The sequence below is a fragment of the Ursus arctos genome, unplaced genomic scaffold (assembly GCF_023065955.2).
Source record: "Ursus arctos isolate Adak ecotype North America unplaced genomic scaffold, UrsArc2.0 scaffold_2, whole genome shotgun sequence".
Lineage (NCBI taxonomy): Eukaryota > Metazoa > Chordata > Mammalia > Carnivora > Ursidae > Ursus > Ursus arctos.
Genome location: NW_026622874.1, coordinates 82,013,184 through 82,026,934, shown reverse-complemented (window position 1 = coordinate 82,026,934; position 13,751 = coordinate 82,013,184). Strand labels below are relative to the sequence as shown.

Below are 13,751 nucleotides of genomic sequence, written 5' to 3'. Positions count from 1 at the left end.
AGCCTTTGCTGCCAAAGACCCTTGCAATCTTCAGTAATGCTAAACTCAGCTAATGGAACAGACCAGAGTTTATTCCACTGTTCACCCCAACACCCTGAGCCAGAGATGTTGTTGTACCCCACTGAAACCAGAGCCAGAGATGCACTCCACCCCGCCCCCAGTGCCCTCACACCCATATGTAGGTAAAGGTCTTTCCCCACCTAAGCCAGTCTATACAGTCTGGAAGAGGCGGCTGTTCCTACAAATGCACAGACATATATACAGGGCTACAAGGAACACACAAAAAATCAAGGAACACCAAAAAAAATTTGAATACAAAACATGACACCACTAGAGGAACACAATGAATTTCATATAACTTATCCCAAAGAAATGTAGATTTTAAAATTACCTGACAAAATAATTCAAAATAATTGTTATAAAGAAGTTCAGTGAGCTATAAGAGAACACAAACAGACAATTTAATGAAATTAGGAAGACAACATATGAACAAAAGAGAAGCTCAAAAGGAGATAAAATCATAAGAAAGAGAACTAATGAATTCAGTAAAGTTGCAGTTTACAAAATCAATGTACAAAAATCTGTTGCATTTCTGTGCACTAATAATGACCCATCAGAAAGAGAAATTAAGAAAACAATCCCATTTACAGCTGCATTATAAAGAATAAAATACCTAGGAATAAATATAACCATGGAAGTGAAATTCTTGTACACTGAGAAGTATAAGACAATGAAAGAAATTAAAAAAGACACAAAGGAAAAGATATTCTGTGCAAATGGATGGAAGAGTTTATATTATTACAACCAAGAGATTCAGCTAATCAATTACTAGTGGAGATGCAAATGAATCATAAAAATACTGCTAATCCAAAAGAAGACATGAAAAGAGAAAAAATAAAGTATAGATGCGAAAGAAAATAAAAAGCAAGATCATAAATTTAAACCCAACCATATAAATAATTACATTAGGAATAGTCTCAATTCTATTAATATGTAGAGATTGTCAGATTGAATAAAAAGCAAAATAAACTATGCTATCTATAAGAAACTCACTTCAAAAATAATATACACAGGTTAAATGTCAAATGATAAAAAAGATATACCATAAAAAATGTATACATGAAAAGATTGGCAGAGTAACATCAGACAGAGTATATTATAAAACAAGGAATATCACCAGAGATTTTTTAAAGAGCAATTACATATATGACAAGGGTTAAATTCATCAAGAGGATATAAAAATCCTAAGTGCATGTGCACCTAATATTTTAGACTCTAAATAGTTAAGGCCAAAACCAAAAAATAAAAGTAAATAAATAAATAAGGAGGAGAAATAGGCAAATCCACTGACATGCTAAGAGTCTTTAACACTAATCTCTTGACAATAGGTACAACAGGTTGATGGAAAAAACAGTAAGAATATAGAAAAATTGAACAACATTATTAAACAACTTTACCTAGTTAACTGTTAAGGAACACTGCATCCAAAAAGAGCAGAATATGCCTTCTTTCAAATACAGAAGGGACATTCATCAAGATAGGGCATATTTTGGGCCATGAAATTTATGAATAAAGAAGAATATGTAGTACAGCAATAATAAAAAAATTAGAAAAAAATTAGAAATCAACAGAACTATATAAAATTTTGAAATATTTGGAAATTAAACAACACTCTTTACAAATAACTCATGCATCAAAAAAGGAATCACAAAAGACATTAGAATATGTCTTGAAGAGAATGAAATGAAAACATGATATTTCAAAATTTATGAGATGTACCAAAAGCAGTGTTTAGAGAGATTTTTATATCATTAAATATTTATATTAAAAAGAATGAAGTTTTCAAAAAAGAATAAAGTATCAGTGGTCCAAACTTCTACCAGAAGAAACTAGAAATAAAAGTCAAATAATACAAGTAAATCCCTAATAAGCAGAAAGATATAATAATGACAAGAGTGAACTCAGTGATATTGGAAATAGAAATAATAGAAGAAAAAAATCAATGAAACCAAAAGTGGGTTATTTAAAATATCCACAAAATTCAATAACCTTTAGTTTAATTGACCAATAAAAAAATAAACAAATTACCAATATGAAGAAAGAATAATGGGACATTACCATAGATACTCTGAACCTCAGAAGAATACTAAGGGAGTAAACCTAAGAGCTCCTTGCAAAGGAAAATTTCTGACATGATGAAAATATTCTATATTTCGAGTATGATGAGATTGTAATGGTTTCACACCTATAAATATTTGTAAAAATTCAAACATGGTAAAACTTAGATGATTAACTTTGAAATTAAAGAAATCATGTCCTAAGAAAAAGAATACTGAAATACACAATATGATATATGTTGGTGAAGTTATAAAAACTTATGGGCAAAGGAGAAAAAAAACCCCAACATATTGCCATATAGACAAGGAAAAAAAATAAGTTGTGAAGAAATGAGGAGTTGGGAGGTTGCTGAGACTCTGACAGTCTGTGTAGACCACCCCAAGCTAGGATTCATCTTTACCACATTTAATTTTATTAAAATAAAAATAAAGATTTAACTTTCAAAGTTAAAAATTCTCCATTTTAAAATATGACTGGAATTATTCCTTTGTTTTCACCAACTCATAAAGAGTGCCAAATGCTAACACAAGGATAGGGTATGGGTCAAAATATAATCTTTTTAAAAAAAGATTTTATTTATTTATTTTAGAGAGAGAGAGCGAATAGGGGGAGGAGCAAAGAGAGAGGGACAAGCAGACTCCGCACTGAGTGCAGAGCCCAATGAGGGGCTCAATCCCATGACACTGAGACCATGACCTGAGCCAAAATCAAGAGTTGGATGCTTAACTGACTGAACCCCCCAGGCACCCCTAAAATATAATCTTTATTGGTAAACAGAAATTGGAAAAAACACCCCTGCTATTTAACAGCTATTTAACAGCAACTCTAATTATATGAATGTTATATAAATGTTATAAGAATTGACTCATGCGAGATCTGTACTCTGAAAACTATAAGACATTGATGAAAAATTAAAGATGACACAAAAATGGAAAGACATTCCATGCTCATTAATTGGAAGAACAAATAATTGTTTAACTGTCTATTGTACCCAAAGCAATCTACACATTTAATGCAATCCCTATCAATTACCAACAGAACTAGAAAAAATAATCCCAATATTTTACGGAACCATAAAGATCCTGAGTAGTCAAAACAATCTTGAAAATGAAATGAAACACAATTCCAGACTTTAAGTTATATTACAAAGCTGTGCTAATCAAAACAATATGGTACTGGAACAAAAACAGACACATAGATCAATAGAACAGAAGAGAAAACCCAGAAATAAAGCCACAGTTATATGGTCAACGAATCTTCAACAAAGGAGGAAAGAATATACAATGGGAAAAAGTCTCTTCAACAAATGGTGTAGGGAAAACTGCAGAGCAACATGAAAAAGAATGAAACTGGACCACTTTCTTATACCATACACAAAAATAAATATAAAATGGATTACAGATTTAAATGTGAGACCTGAAACCATAAAATTCCTAGAAGAGAGCACAGGCAGTAATTTCTTTGACATTGGCCACAGCAAGATTTTTCTAGATATGTCTCCTGAGACAAGGGAAATAAAAGTAAAAATATTTAACTCTTGGGACTAAATAAAAATAAAAAGCTTTTGTGCAGTGAAGGAAACAATCAACAAAGCTAAAAGGCAACCTATGAAATGGGAGAAGATATTTGCAAATGACATATTCAATAAAGGGTTAGTATCCAAAATATATAAAGAACTTATACAACTCAACACCCAAAACAAATAATCCAATTACAAAATGAGCAGAAGACATGAACAGACATTTTTTTGAAAGAAGACAGTCAGATGGCCAACAGACACATGAAAAGATGCCAACGTCATTCATCATCAGGAAAATGCAAATCAAAAGAAGAGAAGGAGAGAAAAAGAGATTCCCAGATACACAAAAAACTAAAGGAGTTCATGACTGCTAAACCAACCCTGCAAGAAATATTAAAGGGGACTTTAAAGAGTGGAAAGGAAAGACAGAAAATGACAGTATGAAGGTAGGAAACACAAAAGCAGTAAAAATGAGTATTTCTGTAAAAATTCAGTCAAAGAATTCATGAAATAAAAGGAAATGAAATATGACACCACATACATAAAATGTAGGGAGGAAAGGGGAAAAGAATGGGTTCAAACTTAAACAACCATAAACTCAATAGACTGCTATATGCAGAAGAGGATATATAAAAGCCTAACAGTAACCACAAATCAAAAACCACAAATAAACATGTGAAGAATGACAAGTTGGGAGTTTGTGATTATTCTTTTCAAGTGCACACAGAATAGATTACATATTAGCCTACACAACAAGTCTCAACAAATCCAAGGAGAATAATGTCATTCCATGCATCTTTTCTGATCACAATGGTATGAAATTAGAAGTGAGCCAAGAGAAAATCTCCAAAGAGCACAAATATATGGAGATTAAGTAACATGCTACTAAGCAATGAATGGGTCAACCAGGAAATAAAAGAAGAAACAAAACAAAACAAAAAAACATGGAACAAATGAAAATGAAAACATACTGGTCCAAAATCTCTGGACTGCAGCAAAAGTGGTTCTAAGAGGGAAGTTTATAGCAAAACAGGCATACCTCAAGAAGCAAGAAAAATTTCAAATAAACACCTAAGCTTACACCTAGAGAAACTAGAAAAAGAACGCCAAATGAAGCCTAAGATGGCAGAAGGAAGGAAATAATAAAGATTAGAGCAGAAATAAATGATATAGAAACTAAAAAAACACAATAGAACACATCAATGAAACCAGAACCTGTTTTCTTGAAAAAAAAAAAAACAATAAAATTGATAAACCTCTAGTCAGACTTATCAAGAAAAAAAAAGGACTCAAATAAATAAAATCACAAATGCCAGAGTAGAAATAACAACCAATACGACAGAAACACAAACAATCATAAGAGAATATTATGAAAAACTGTATGCCAACACTGGTAACCTAGAAGAAATAGGTAAATTCCTAGAAACATACAAACTACCAAAACTGAAACAAGAAGAAATAGAAAACTTGAACAGACTGATAGGCAGCAATGAAATTGGAGTCAGTAATCACAAACTCCCAACAAACAAAAGTCCAGGATCAGATGGCTTCACAGGCAAATGCTACCAAACATTTAAAGAAGAGTTAATCCCTATTCTCCTCAAACTTTTCCAAAAAATAGAAAAGGAAGGAGAAGTTCCAAATTCATTATACGAGACAAGCATTATCCTGATACCAAAACCAGATAACGATGCCACTAAAATGACAACTACAGGCAAGGATGTCCACTATCACCACTTGTATTCAACATAGTACTGGAAGTCCTAGCTATACAAAAATCAATAAAAGGCATTCAAATTGGTTAGGAAGAAGAAAAACGTTCACTATTTGCGGATGACATGATACTATATAGAAAACCCAAATGACCACCAAAAAACTGCTAGAACTGATACACAAATTCAGTAAAGCTGCAGGATACAAGATCAACCCACAGTTATATGGTCAATTAGTCTTTGACAAAGCAGGAAAGATTATCCAATGGGAAAAGGACAGTCTCTTCAACAAATGGTGTTGGGAAAACTGGACAGCAACATGCAAAAGGAAGAAGCTGGGCCACTTTCTTTCACTGTACACGCAAAATAAATTTGAAATGGATTAAAGACCTAAATGTGAGACCTGAAACCATGGAAATTCTAGAAGAGAACACAGTCAGTAACCTCTTTGTCATCAGCCATAGCAACTTTTCTCGAGATATGTTTTCTTGAGACAAGGGAAACAAAAGCAAAAATAAACTATTGGGACTACATCAAAGTAAAAAGCTTCTGCATAGTGAAGGAAACAGTCAAAACTAAAAGACAACATACTGAATGGGAGAAGATATTTGCAAATGACATATAGAATAAAGGGTTAGTATCCAAAATATGTAAAGATGTTATACAACTCAACACCCAGAAAACAAATAATCCAATTAAAAAATGGACAGAAAACATGTACAGACATTTTTTCCAAAGAAGACATCCAGATGGCTAACAGACACATGAAAAGATGCTCAATATCACTCATCATCAGGGAAATGAAGATCAAAACTACAATGAGATATCACCTCATGCCTGTCACAATGGCTAAAATCAACAGAACAAGAAACAACAGCTGTTGGCTAGTATATGGAGAAAAAGGACCACTGTATACTGTTGGTGAGAATGGAAACTGGTACAGCCACTGTGGAAAACAGTATGGAGGTTCCTCAAAATGCTAAAAATAGCAATTGCACTTCGGGTATTTGCCCAAAGAATACAAGAACATTGATTCAAAGACACACATGCACCACTGTGGTTATTGTAGTATTATTTACAATGGCCAAATTATGGAGAGTCCAAATGTCCATGAATGGATAAAGAAGAAGTGATATATACATATACCTACCTATATATAGGTATATGTGTGTGTGTGTGTGTGTGTGTGTGTGTGTGTATTACTCAGCCATAAAGATGGAATCTTGCCATTTGCAACAATATGGATGGAGCTAGAGAGAATAATGCTAAGTATAATAAGTCAGAGAAAGATAAATACCATATGATTTCATTCATATGTGGAATTTAAGAAACAAGACAAAGAAAAAAAGAGAAAGAGGCAAACCAAGAAGCTGACAATCTTAACTATAGAGAACAAACTGGTGGTTACCAGAAAGGAGGTGGATGGGGGGGATGAATGAAGTAGGGGAGAGGATTAAGAGTACACTTATCATGATGAGCACTCAGTAATGCAAAGAATTTTTGAATCACTATATTGTACCCCTGAAACTAATATAACACTATGTTAACTATACTGGAATTAAAATAAAAAACTTAATAAAAATAAATAAGTTATAAACATATGTACAGGAAAAGTGCAGTAAAATGAATTGTTAGATATTCATTATTTTATCGAATACAGCAATAAATGAACAAGTATTTGAAATAAAAAGAATAAAATTATGGGAAATGACAATGTCATTCCCTGACCTATCCTAAGTAAAGAACTGTGGATTGATTTATGTTGGATGATACTCTTTTTAGTGGCATTATGTACAGCTGTTAGTACAGTTTGAAGTGAACAAGTTTAGGAGAGATGTGCTGCTATAAGACTGAGGCTAATAAGTCGGCTTCAATTCTGCCTTCTGAATCTCATGTGAACTTCTTTCCTTACCAACTCTAAATTGGGATAATACAGGGAAGAGGATTCTGGCAAATAAGGTTCTGGCTTAGCAAAGTTGGCATCATGCCTTGGTACATCATAGTCAAACTGTTGGAAACCAAAGATAATGATAAACTCTTAAAAACAGCCAAAGAAAAGCAATGCATTACATACAGGAGAAAACAATTTAAATGACTGGTGTCTTCTCATTTGAATTAAAAGAAGCCAGAAGATAGTGAAATGACATTGTAGAGTGCCAAGAAAAAACCCAAAGATCAACCTAGTCTTCTAAAGAAAGCAAAAAACACTACAAGAATGAAGGTAAATAAAAATATTCTCAGATAAAACAAGACTAACATAGGTTTTCTCTAGTTCTTAACTAAAATAAATCCTTCAGTAAGTTTTCAGTCTAAAGGAAAGCTGTAGCAGAGAGAAATTCATGTATTCAGAAAAGAAAGAATAGCACCAGAGATGCTATTGAAATACAAATACTTTGAAATACACAATGTATTAAAGCAAAATATAATATTTTTCATGGTTAATAACATAATGTCATATATAGATGTAAGACATACACTAACTACAGCATTAAAAAAATGAGGGATATAAATGGATATTTACAGCTTCACATTTACTACATTTTACAATATTAACTCTAAAAAGACTATGAAAAATTAACTATATATTTTGTAAACCTTGCATTGACCACTAAAGATAAATATAAAAGTATTGCTGGAGTGAATTGAAAAATTAAAATGGAATTCCAATAGAGTTAATTAATCCAAGTTAAGGCAGAAATGTGAAAAGGGTGAAACAAAAAACTGAAGGTACAAACAGAAGACAATATATGTGGTAGGTAGATGGAAATACCAATTTATCAATGAAGGACTAAATGCTCAAATGGAAAAGTCAGAGATTATCAGAATGGTTAAAAAGTTAGAATCCAATTACATGCTGTTTACAGTGAGCCACTTTAAATGTAAAGACATAGAATTTTGAAAATAAATGTATGTAAAATGGCATATCATGAGAAACTATGTACAAGAGTGAAAGTGCCACATTAATGTCACAGGAAATAGACTTTCAGACAAAGAATATTACCAGAGATATATGTCATTACCAGTGACACTCCATAATTCAATTAATTGGAAAGACATATAATAATAAATGTTTATTGGCTTAATGATAGAGATTCAAAATATATTTTTTTAAAATGACAGAATTAAAGGGAGAAATAAACAAACCCATAACCAAGATTGGAGATCTTACACTCTTTCCTCAGCAACTGTAAGATAAATCTAATAAAAATACTAGTTAGAGACTAGGTGATGTAAGCAATCCTATCAACCATCATAACCTAATTGATATTTATAGAACATTACAACTAACAAACACAAAATATACATTAATTTCACATGCACAGGGCATATCACCAAGATTGATCATATGCTGAGCCATATAGCAATTATCAATTAACTTGAAAGGATTGACTATAGAGTATGTTTTTTTACCACAAAGGAATTAAACTAGAAATCAGTAACAATTAATATATCTAGAAACTTCCCAAATATTTTGAAATTTATTTACAGACTTTTAAGTAATCCATACATCAAAAAAAGAAATCATACAGGAAATTAAAAAAATACTTAAACATTTGAATGATAACGAAAATAGAAGAAATCAAATTTTTTCAGGATACACCTAGAGAACTGTTTGCAGGGAAATATTTTGCTTTAAGTGTTTCTATTATTACAGAAGACCTAAAACCTGTGGTTTCAGTCTTTTCATAAAGAAGGTAGGAGGGAAGTAACCCAAAAGCAAGCAGAAGGATGAAAATTTTTTATTTTTTTATTTTTTTGAAGATTTTATTTATTTATTTGACAGAGAGACAGCCAGTGAGAGAGGGAACACAGCAGGGGGAGTGTGAGAGGAAGAAGTAGGCTCATAGCAGAGGACCCTGATGTGGGGCTCGATCCCAGAATGCCGGGATCACGCCCTGAGCAGAAGGCAGATGCTTAATGACTGCGCCACCCAGGCGCCCCAGGAAGAAAAAATTTTAAAGAAAGACTAAAAATATCAACGAAAGAGAAAACAGTCAACAAAAAAGGAAATTAGTAAACACAAAATCTGGTTCTTTGAAATAATCAATAAAAACAAATGCAGTTAATTGCAGGTAAATTACCTCAATAGATTTTATTTCAGAAAATATATTTCTGGGGCACCCGGGTGTCTCAGTCTGTTAAGCAGCCACTCTTGGTTTCAGCTCAGATCATGATCTCAGACTCCTGGGATCGAGCCAGCCCCTTGCTGGGCTCCACACTCAGCTCAGCAGGGAGTGTGCTTCAGGATTCTCTCTCTCTCTGTCCCCATCCCCCCAACTACTCTCTCTCTTTCTCCCTAAAATAAATTAATAAATCCCTAAAAAAAGAAAATATATTTCTGTGAACACAGGTTTTTCTTTTACCAGTAACTGAGATAGCCATGTATAGATACATGCTTCTTAGGCCTAATGTTCCATTTGCCTGGAGTTTTTCTTTTTCTTTCTTTTCTTTTTTTTAAAAGAATTTATTTACTTAAGAGACAGTGAGCGATAGAGAGTGCGAGCACAAGCCAGGGAGAGACAGAAGGAGAGGGAGAAGCAGACTCTCCGTTAGCAGGAAGCCAGATGTGGGGCTCTGTCCCAGGATTCTGAGATCATGATCCGACCCAAAGCCAGAGGCTTAACCAACTGAGCCACCCAGGTGCCCTCCCCCACCATTTTTTTTTTTTAAGATTTTGCTTGGAGTTAAAGCTCATGCTTAATTACTTACCTTCCTGAATGTCTTATAGATACCAAAGTAAATATATTGATTGAAAAATGTTCTTAGCTTCCACAAATTAGTGTCCAAAAAGAAAATGAAGAGAAGGCAAATAAAGCCTGTGATACTCATCATAATCACGTACTTTCCAATCATTTTCTCTTCCAAAGAATAAATGTTCTTTGCAGTATCTGAGAATGGCAGACAGAGAGAGAGAGAGGGAGAGGGAGATTGAGAGAGAAAGAGAGAGATCTTAATACAGAACACCAACACCATGAACAAGGACTAAGAAAACAATAAATAAGAAATAAAGGATGGAATGATGTACTAGGCCAAATTGGGACAAGTAAACTATTTGGAGTGTGAAAAGAGATTATCTTGCTACACAAATATCTTTTCTACAATGAATTTTGAAGTCTAATTTCATGAATATAATATATAGTAATCAAGTAAGCATACAGGTATTAATACATTTACTGATATGTCTATTAATTATTGAATGCCATGAAAAATACGCCCCAAACCCTTTCAGAAGTGTGAAATCTTAAACTGATAATTAGAAGAAAGTATTAAAGTGCAAATACTCTTACAAAAGATAACACTTTGCTTTAAAAAGGTAAAAATGGGAGAGAGTTAAGATGGCGGAGTGGTAGGGGACCCCTTTTTCAGCCGGTCCCCTGAGTCGAGCTGGATAGGTACCAGACCAGCCTAAATAACCACGGAATCAGCCTGAGACGCAGGAAGATACATCTAGATCTCTACAAATGAACATCTCCAGCGCTGAGTATTGAGGTACGAAGAGGGGAGCCGTGAAACCGTGCACAGATATCGGAAGATAAATGGAAGGGGGAGGGAGCCGCCGCGTTCGGGCGCTGGGAAGCGGCAGCCACCTGCACGGGGGAGCGGGCGGACTCATGTACGGCACCCGCGAGAGAGCGGACTGAGACCGGTGAGCCGTGAACACGCGCCACCAGGCATCTCGGGGAACACTGGAATCCCGGTGTGCTCACGGGATCCAGACTGAGACCAGGAGCTCCCGGAGCGCGCACGGGGCAGCTGGCAGCTGGCGGGCCACCTGCACAGGGGAGCGGGAGGACTCGCGGTCGGCACCCGCACCCGCGAAACAGCAGACTGAGACCCTGAACTGGGTGCGTGCGCCACCAGGCTTCTCACGGAACTCCGGAATCCCGGTGTGCTCACCGGGCATAGACTGAGACCGAGAGATCTGGTAGCGCGCGGGGCGGCTGGCGGCTGGCGGCGTTAAAAACACAAAGGACAGAGACGCACCGGCCCTGGAAGTGAGGGCAGGGACGCGGGGTGTCGGGGCGCACATCCCGGGACGCCACAGGGTTGAGCAGCACCAAGAGAAACAGAGTTAAAGTGGCCAGAACATCAGTGGAGAACGGGCCGCAATCCCTCTGTTCTGTGACAATTCAGCCTCTGCTGCTCTGACTCTCAGAAGAGGCACAGCAGACCGCCAGGGAAAGCCGCCAGAGAACAAAAGCCTGGAAATACCGGCTCACAGCATGCCCATCCCCATCCCCCCTCGCAGGGGACACGGAGATTCTACCCAAACAGGGTTGCCTGAGTATCGGCGTGGCAGGCCCCTCCCCCAGAACACAGAAGGCAGGCTGAAAAATCAAGAAGCCCACAACCCAGGGCACCTGGGTGGCGCAGTCATTGAGCACCTGTCTCCGGCTTAGGGCGTGATCCTGGCATTCCGGAAAGGAGTCCCTCATCGGGCTCCTCCGCTGGGAGCCTGCTTCTTCCTCTCCCACTCCCCTGCTTCTGTTCCCATTCTTGCTGACTGTCTGTCTCTCTCTCTCAGATAAATAAATAAATAAAATCTTTAAAGAAGAAGCCCACATCCCTAAGATCCCTATAAAACAAGGGGCACGGCCTGGGACCCAGTCAATAATTTGGGCTCTGGACAACCCCGGACCTCTCCTCATCAGAATGACAAGAAGGAGAAGCCCCCACCCCAGCAAAGAAAAGACAGTGAGTCTGTGGCCTCTGCCACAGAAATAATGGATATGGATGTAACCAAATTATCAGAAATGGAATTCAGAGTAACGATGGTCAAAATGATGAGTAGAATTGAAAAAAGTATTAACGAAAAGGTTACTGAGAATATAGAATCCCTAAGGACAGAAATGAGAGCGAATCTGACAGAAATTAAAAATTCTGTGAGCCAAATGCAGGCAAAACTAGAGGCTCTGACTGCCAGGGTCACAGAAGCAGAGGAACGGGTTAGTGAATTGGAGGATGGGTTAATAGAGGAAAAAATAAAAATAGAAGATGGTCTTAAAAAAATCCATGCCCACGAGTGTAGGTTATGGGAGATTACTGACTCAATGAAACGATCCAATGTTAGAATCATCGGCATCCCCGAGGGGGTGGAGAAAAACAGAGGTCTAGAAGAGATATTTGAACAAATTGTAGCTGAAAACTTCCCTAATCTAGCGAGGGAAACAAACATTCGTGTCCAAGAGGCAGAGAGGACCCCTCCCAAGCTCAACCACGACAGACCTACGCCACGTCACGTCATAGTGCAGTTCGCAAATATTAGATCCAAGGATACAGTATTGAAAGCGGCCAGGGCAAAGAAATTTCTCACGTACCAAGGCAAAGTCATCAGAATTACGTCAGACCTGTCTACACAGACCTGGAATGAGAGAAAGGGTTGGGGGAGCATATTTAAAGCTCTTTCAGAGAAAAACATGCAGCCAAGGATCCTTTATCCAGCAAGGCTGTCATTCAGAATTGATGGAGAAATAAAGACATTTCAGAATTGCCAGTCACTAACCAATTTCGTAACCACAAAACCAGCCCTACAGGAGATATTACGGGGGGTTCTATAAAAGTAAAAAGGCCCCAAGAGTGATACAGAACAGAAAGTCACAGCCAATACAAACAAAGACTTTACTGGCAACATGGCATCATTAAAATCATATCTCTCAGTACTTAGTCTTAATTTAATGGCTTAAATTCTCCCATAAGACGCCACAGGTTGCAGATTGGATAAAAATAAATGACCCATCCACTTGCTGTCCACAAGAGACTCATTTCGAACCCAAAGATGTATTCAGACTGAGAGTAAGGGGATGGAGTACCATCTTTCATGCAAATGGACCTCAAAAGAAAGCTGGGGTAGCAATTCTCATATCAGATAAATTGGATTTTAAACTACAGACTATAGTTAGAGACGCAGAAGGGCACTATATTATTCTTAAAGGATGTATCCAACAAGTGGATATGACAATTATAAATATCTATGCCCCCAACAGGGGAGCAGCAAGATACACAAGCCAACTCTTAACCAGAATAAAGAGACATATAAATAAAAATACATTATAGTAGGGGACCTCAACACTCCACTATCAGAAATAGACAGAACACCCTGGCAAAAACTAAGCAAAGAATCAAAGGCTTTGAATGCCATACTCGACGAGTTGACCTCATAGATATATATAGAACACTACACCCCAGAACCAAAGAATACTCATTCTATTCTAATGCCCATGGAACATTCTCAAGAATAGACTTGATCTGGGACACAAAACAGGTCTCAACCGATACCAAAAGATTGAAATTATCCCCTGCATATCTCAGACCACAACGCTCTGAAATTGGAACTCAACCACAAGGAAAAATTTGGAAGAAACTCAAACACTTGGAGACTAAGAACCATCCTGCTCAGGAAT

At 36.5% G+C, this 13,751-nt stretch overlaps 1 protein-coding gene across 1 annotated transcript in view; it reads right to left on the bottom strand.

Annotated features, from left to right (window-relative positions):
- The window catches only part of LOC113267501 (phospholipid-transporting ATPase ABCA3-like), a 160,715-nt gene that overhangs the window by 29,109 nt on the left and 117,855 nt on the right, over positions 1-13,751 (bottom strand). The window contains exon 23 of the mRNA XM_048224503.1: positions 10,060-10,238. Coding sequence (XP_048080460.1) covers positions 10,060-10,238 — 179 coding nt within the window. The remainder of the gene's footprint in view (positions 1-10,059; positions 10,239-13,751) is intronic.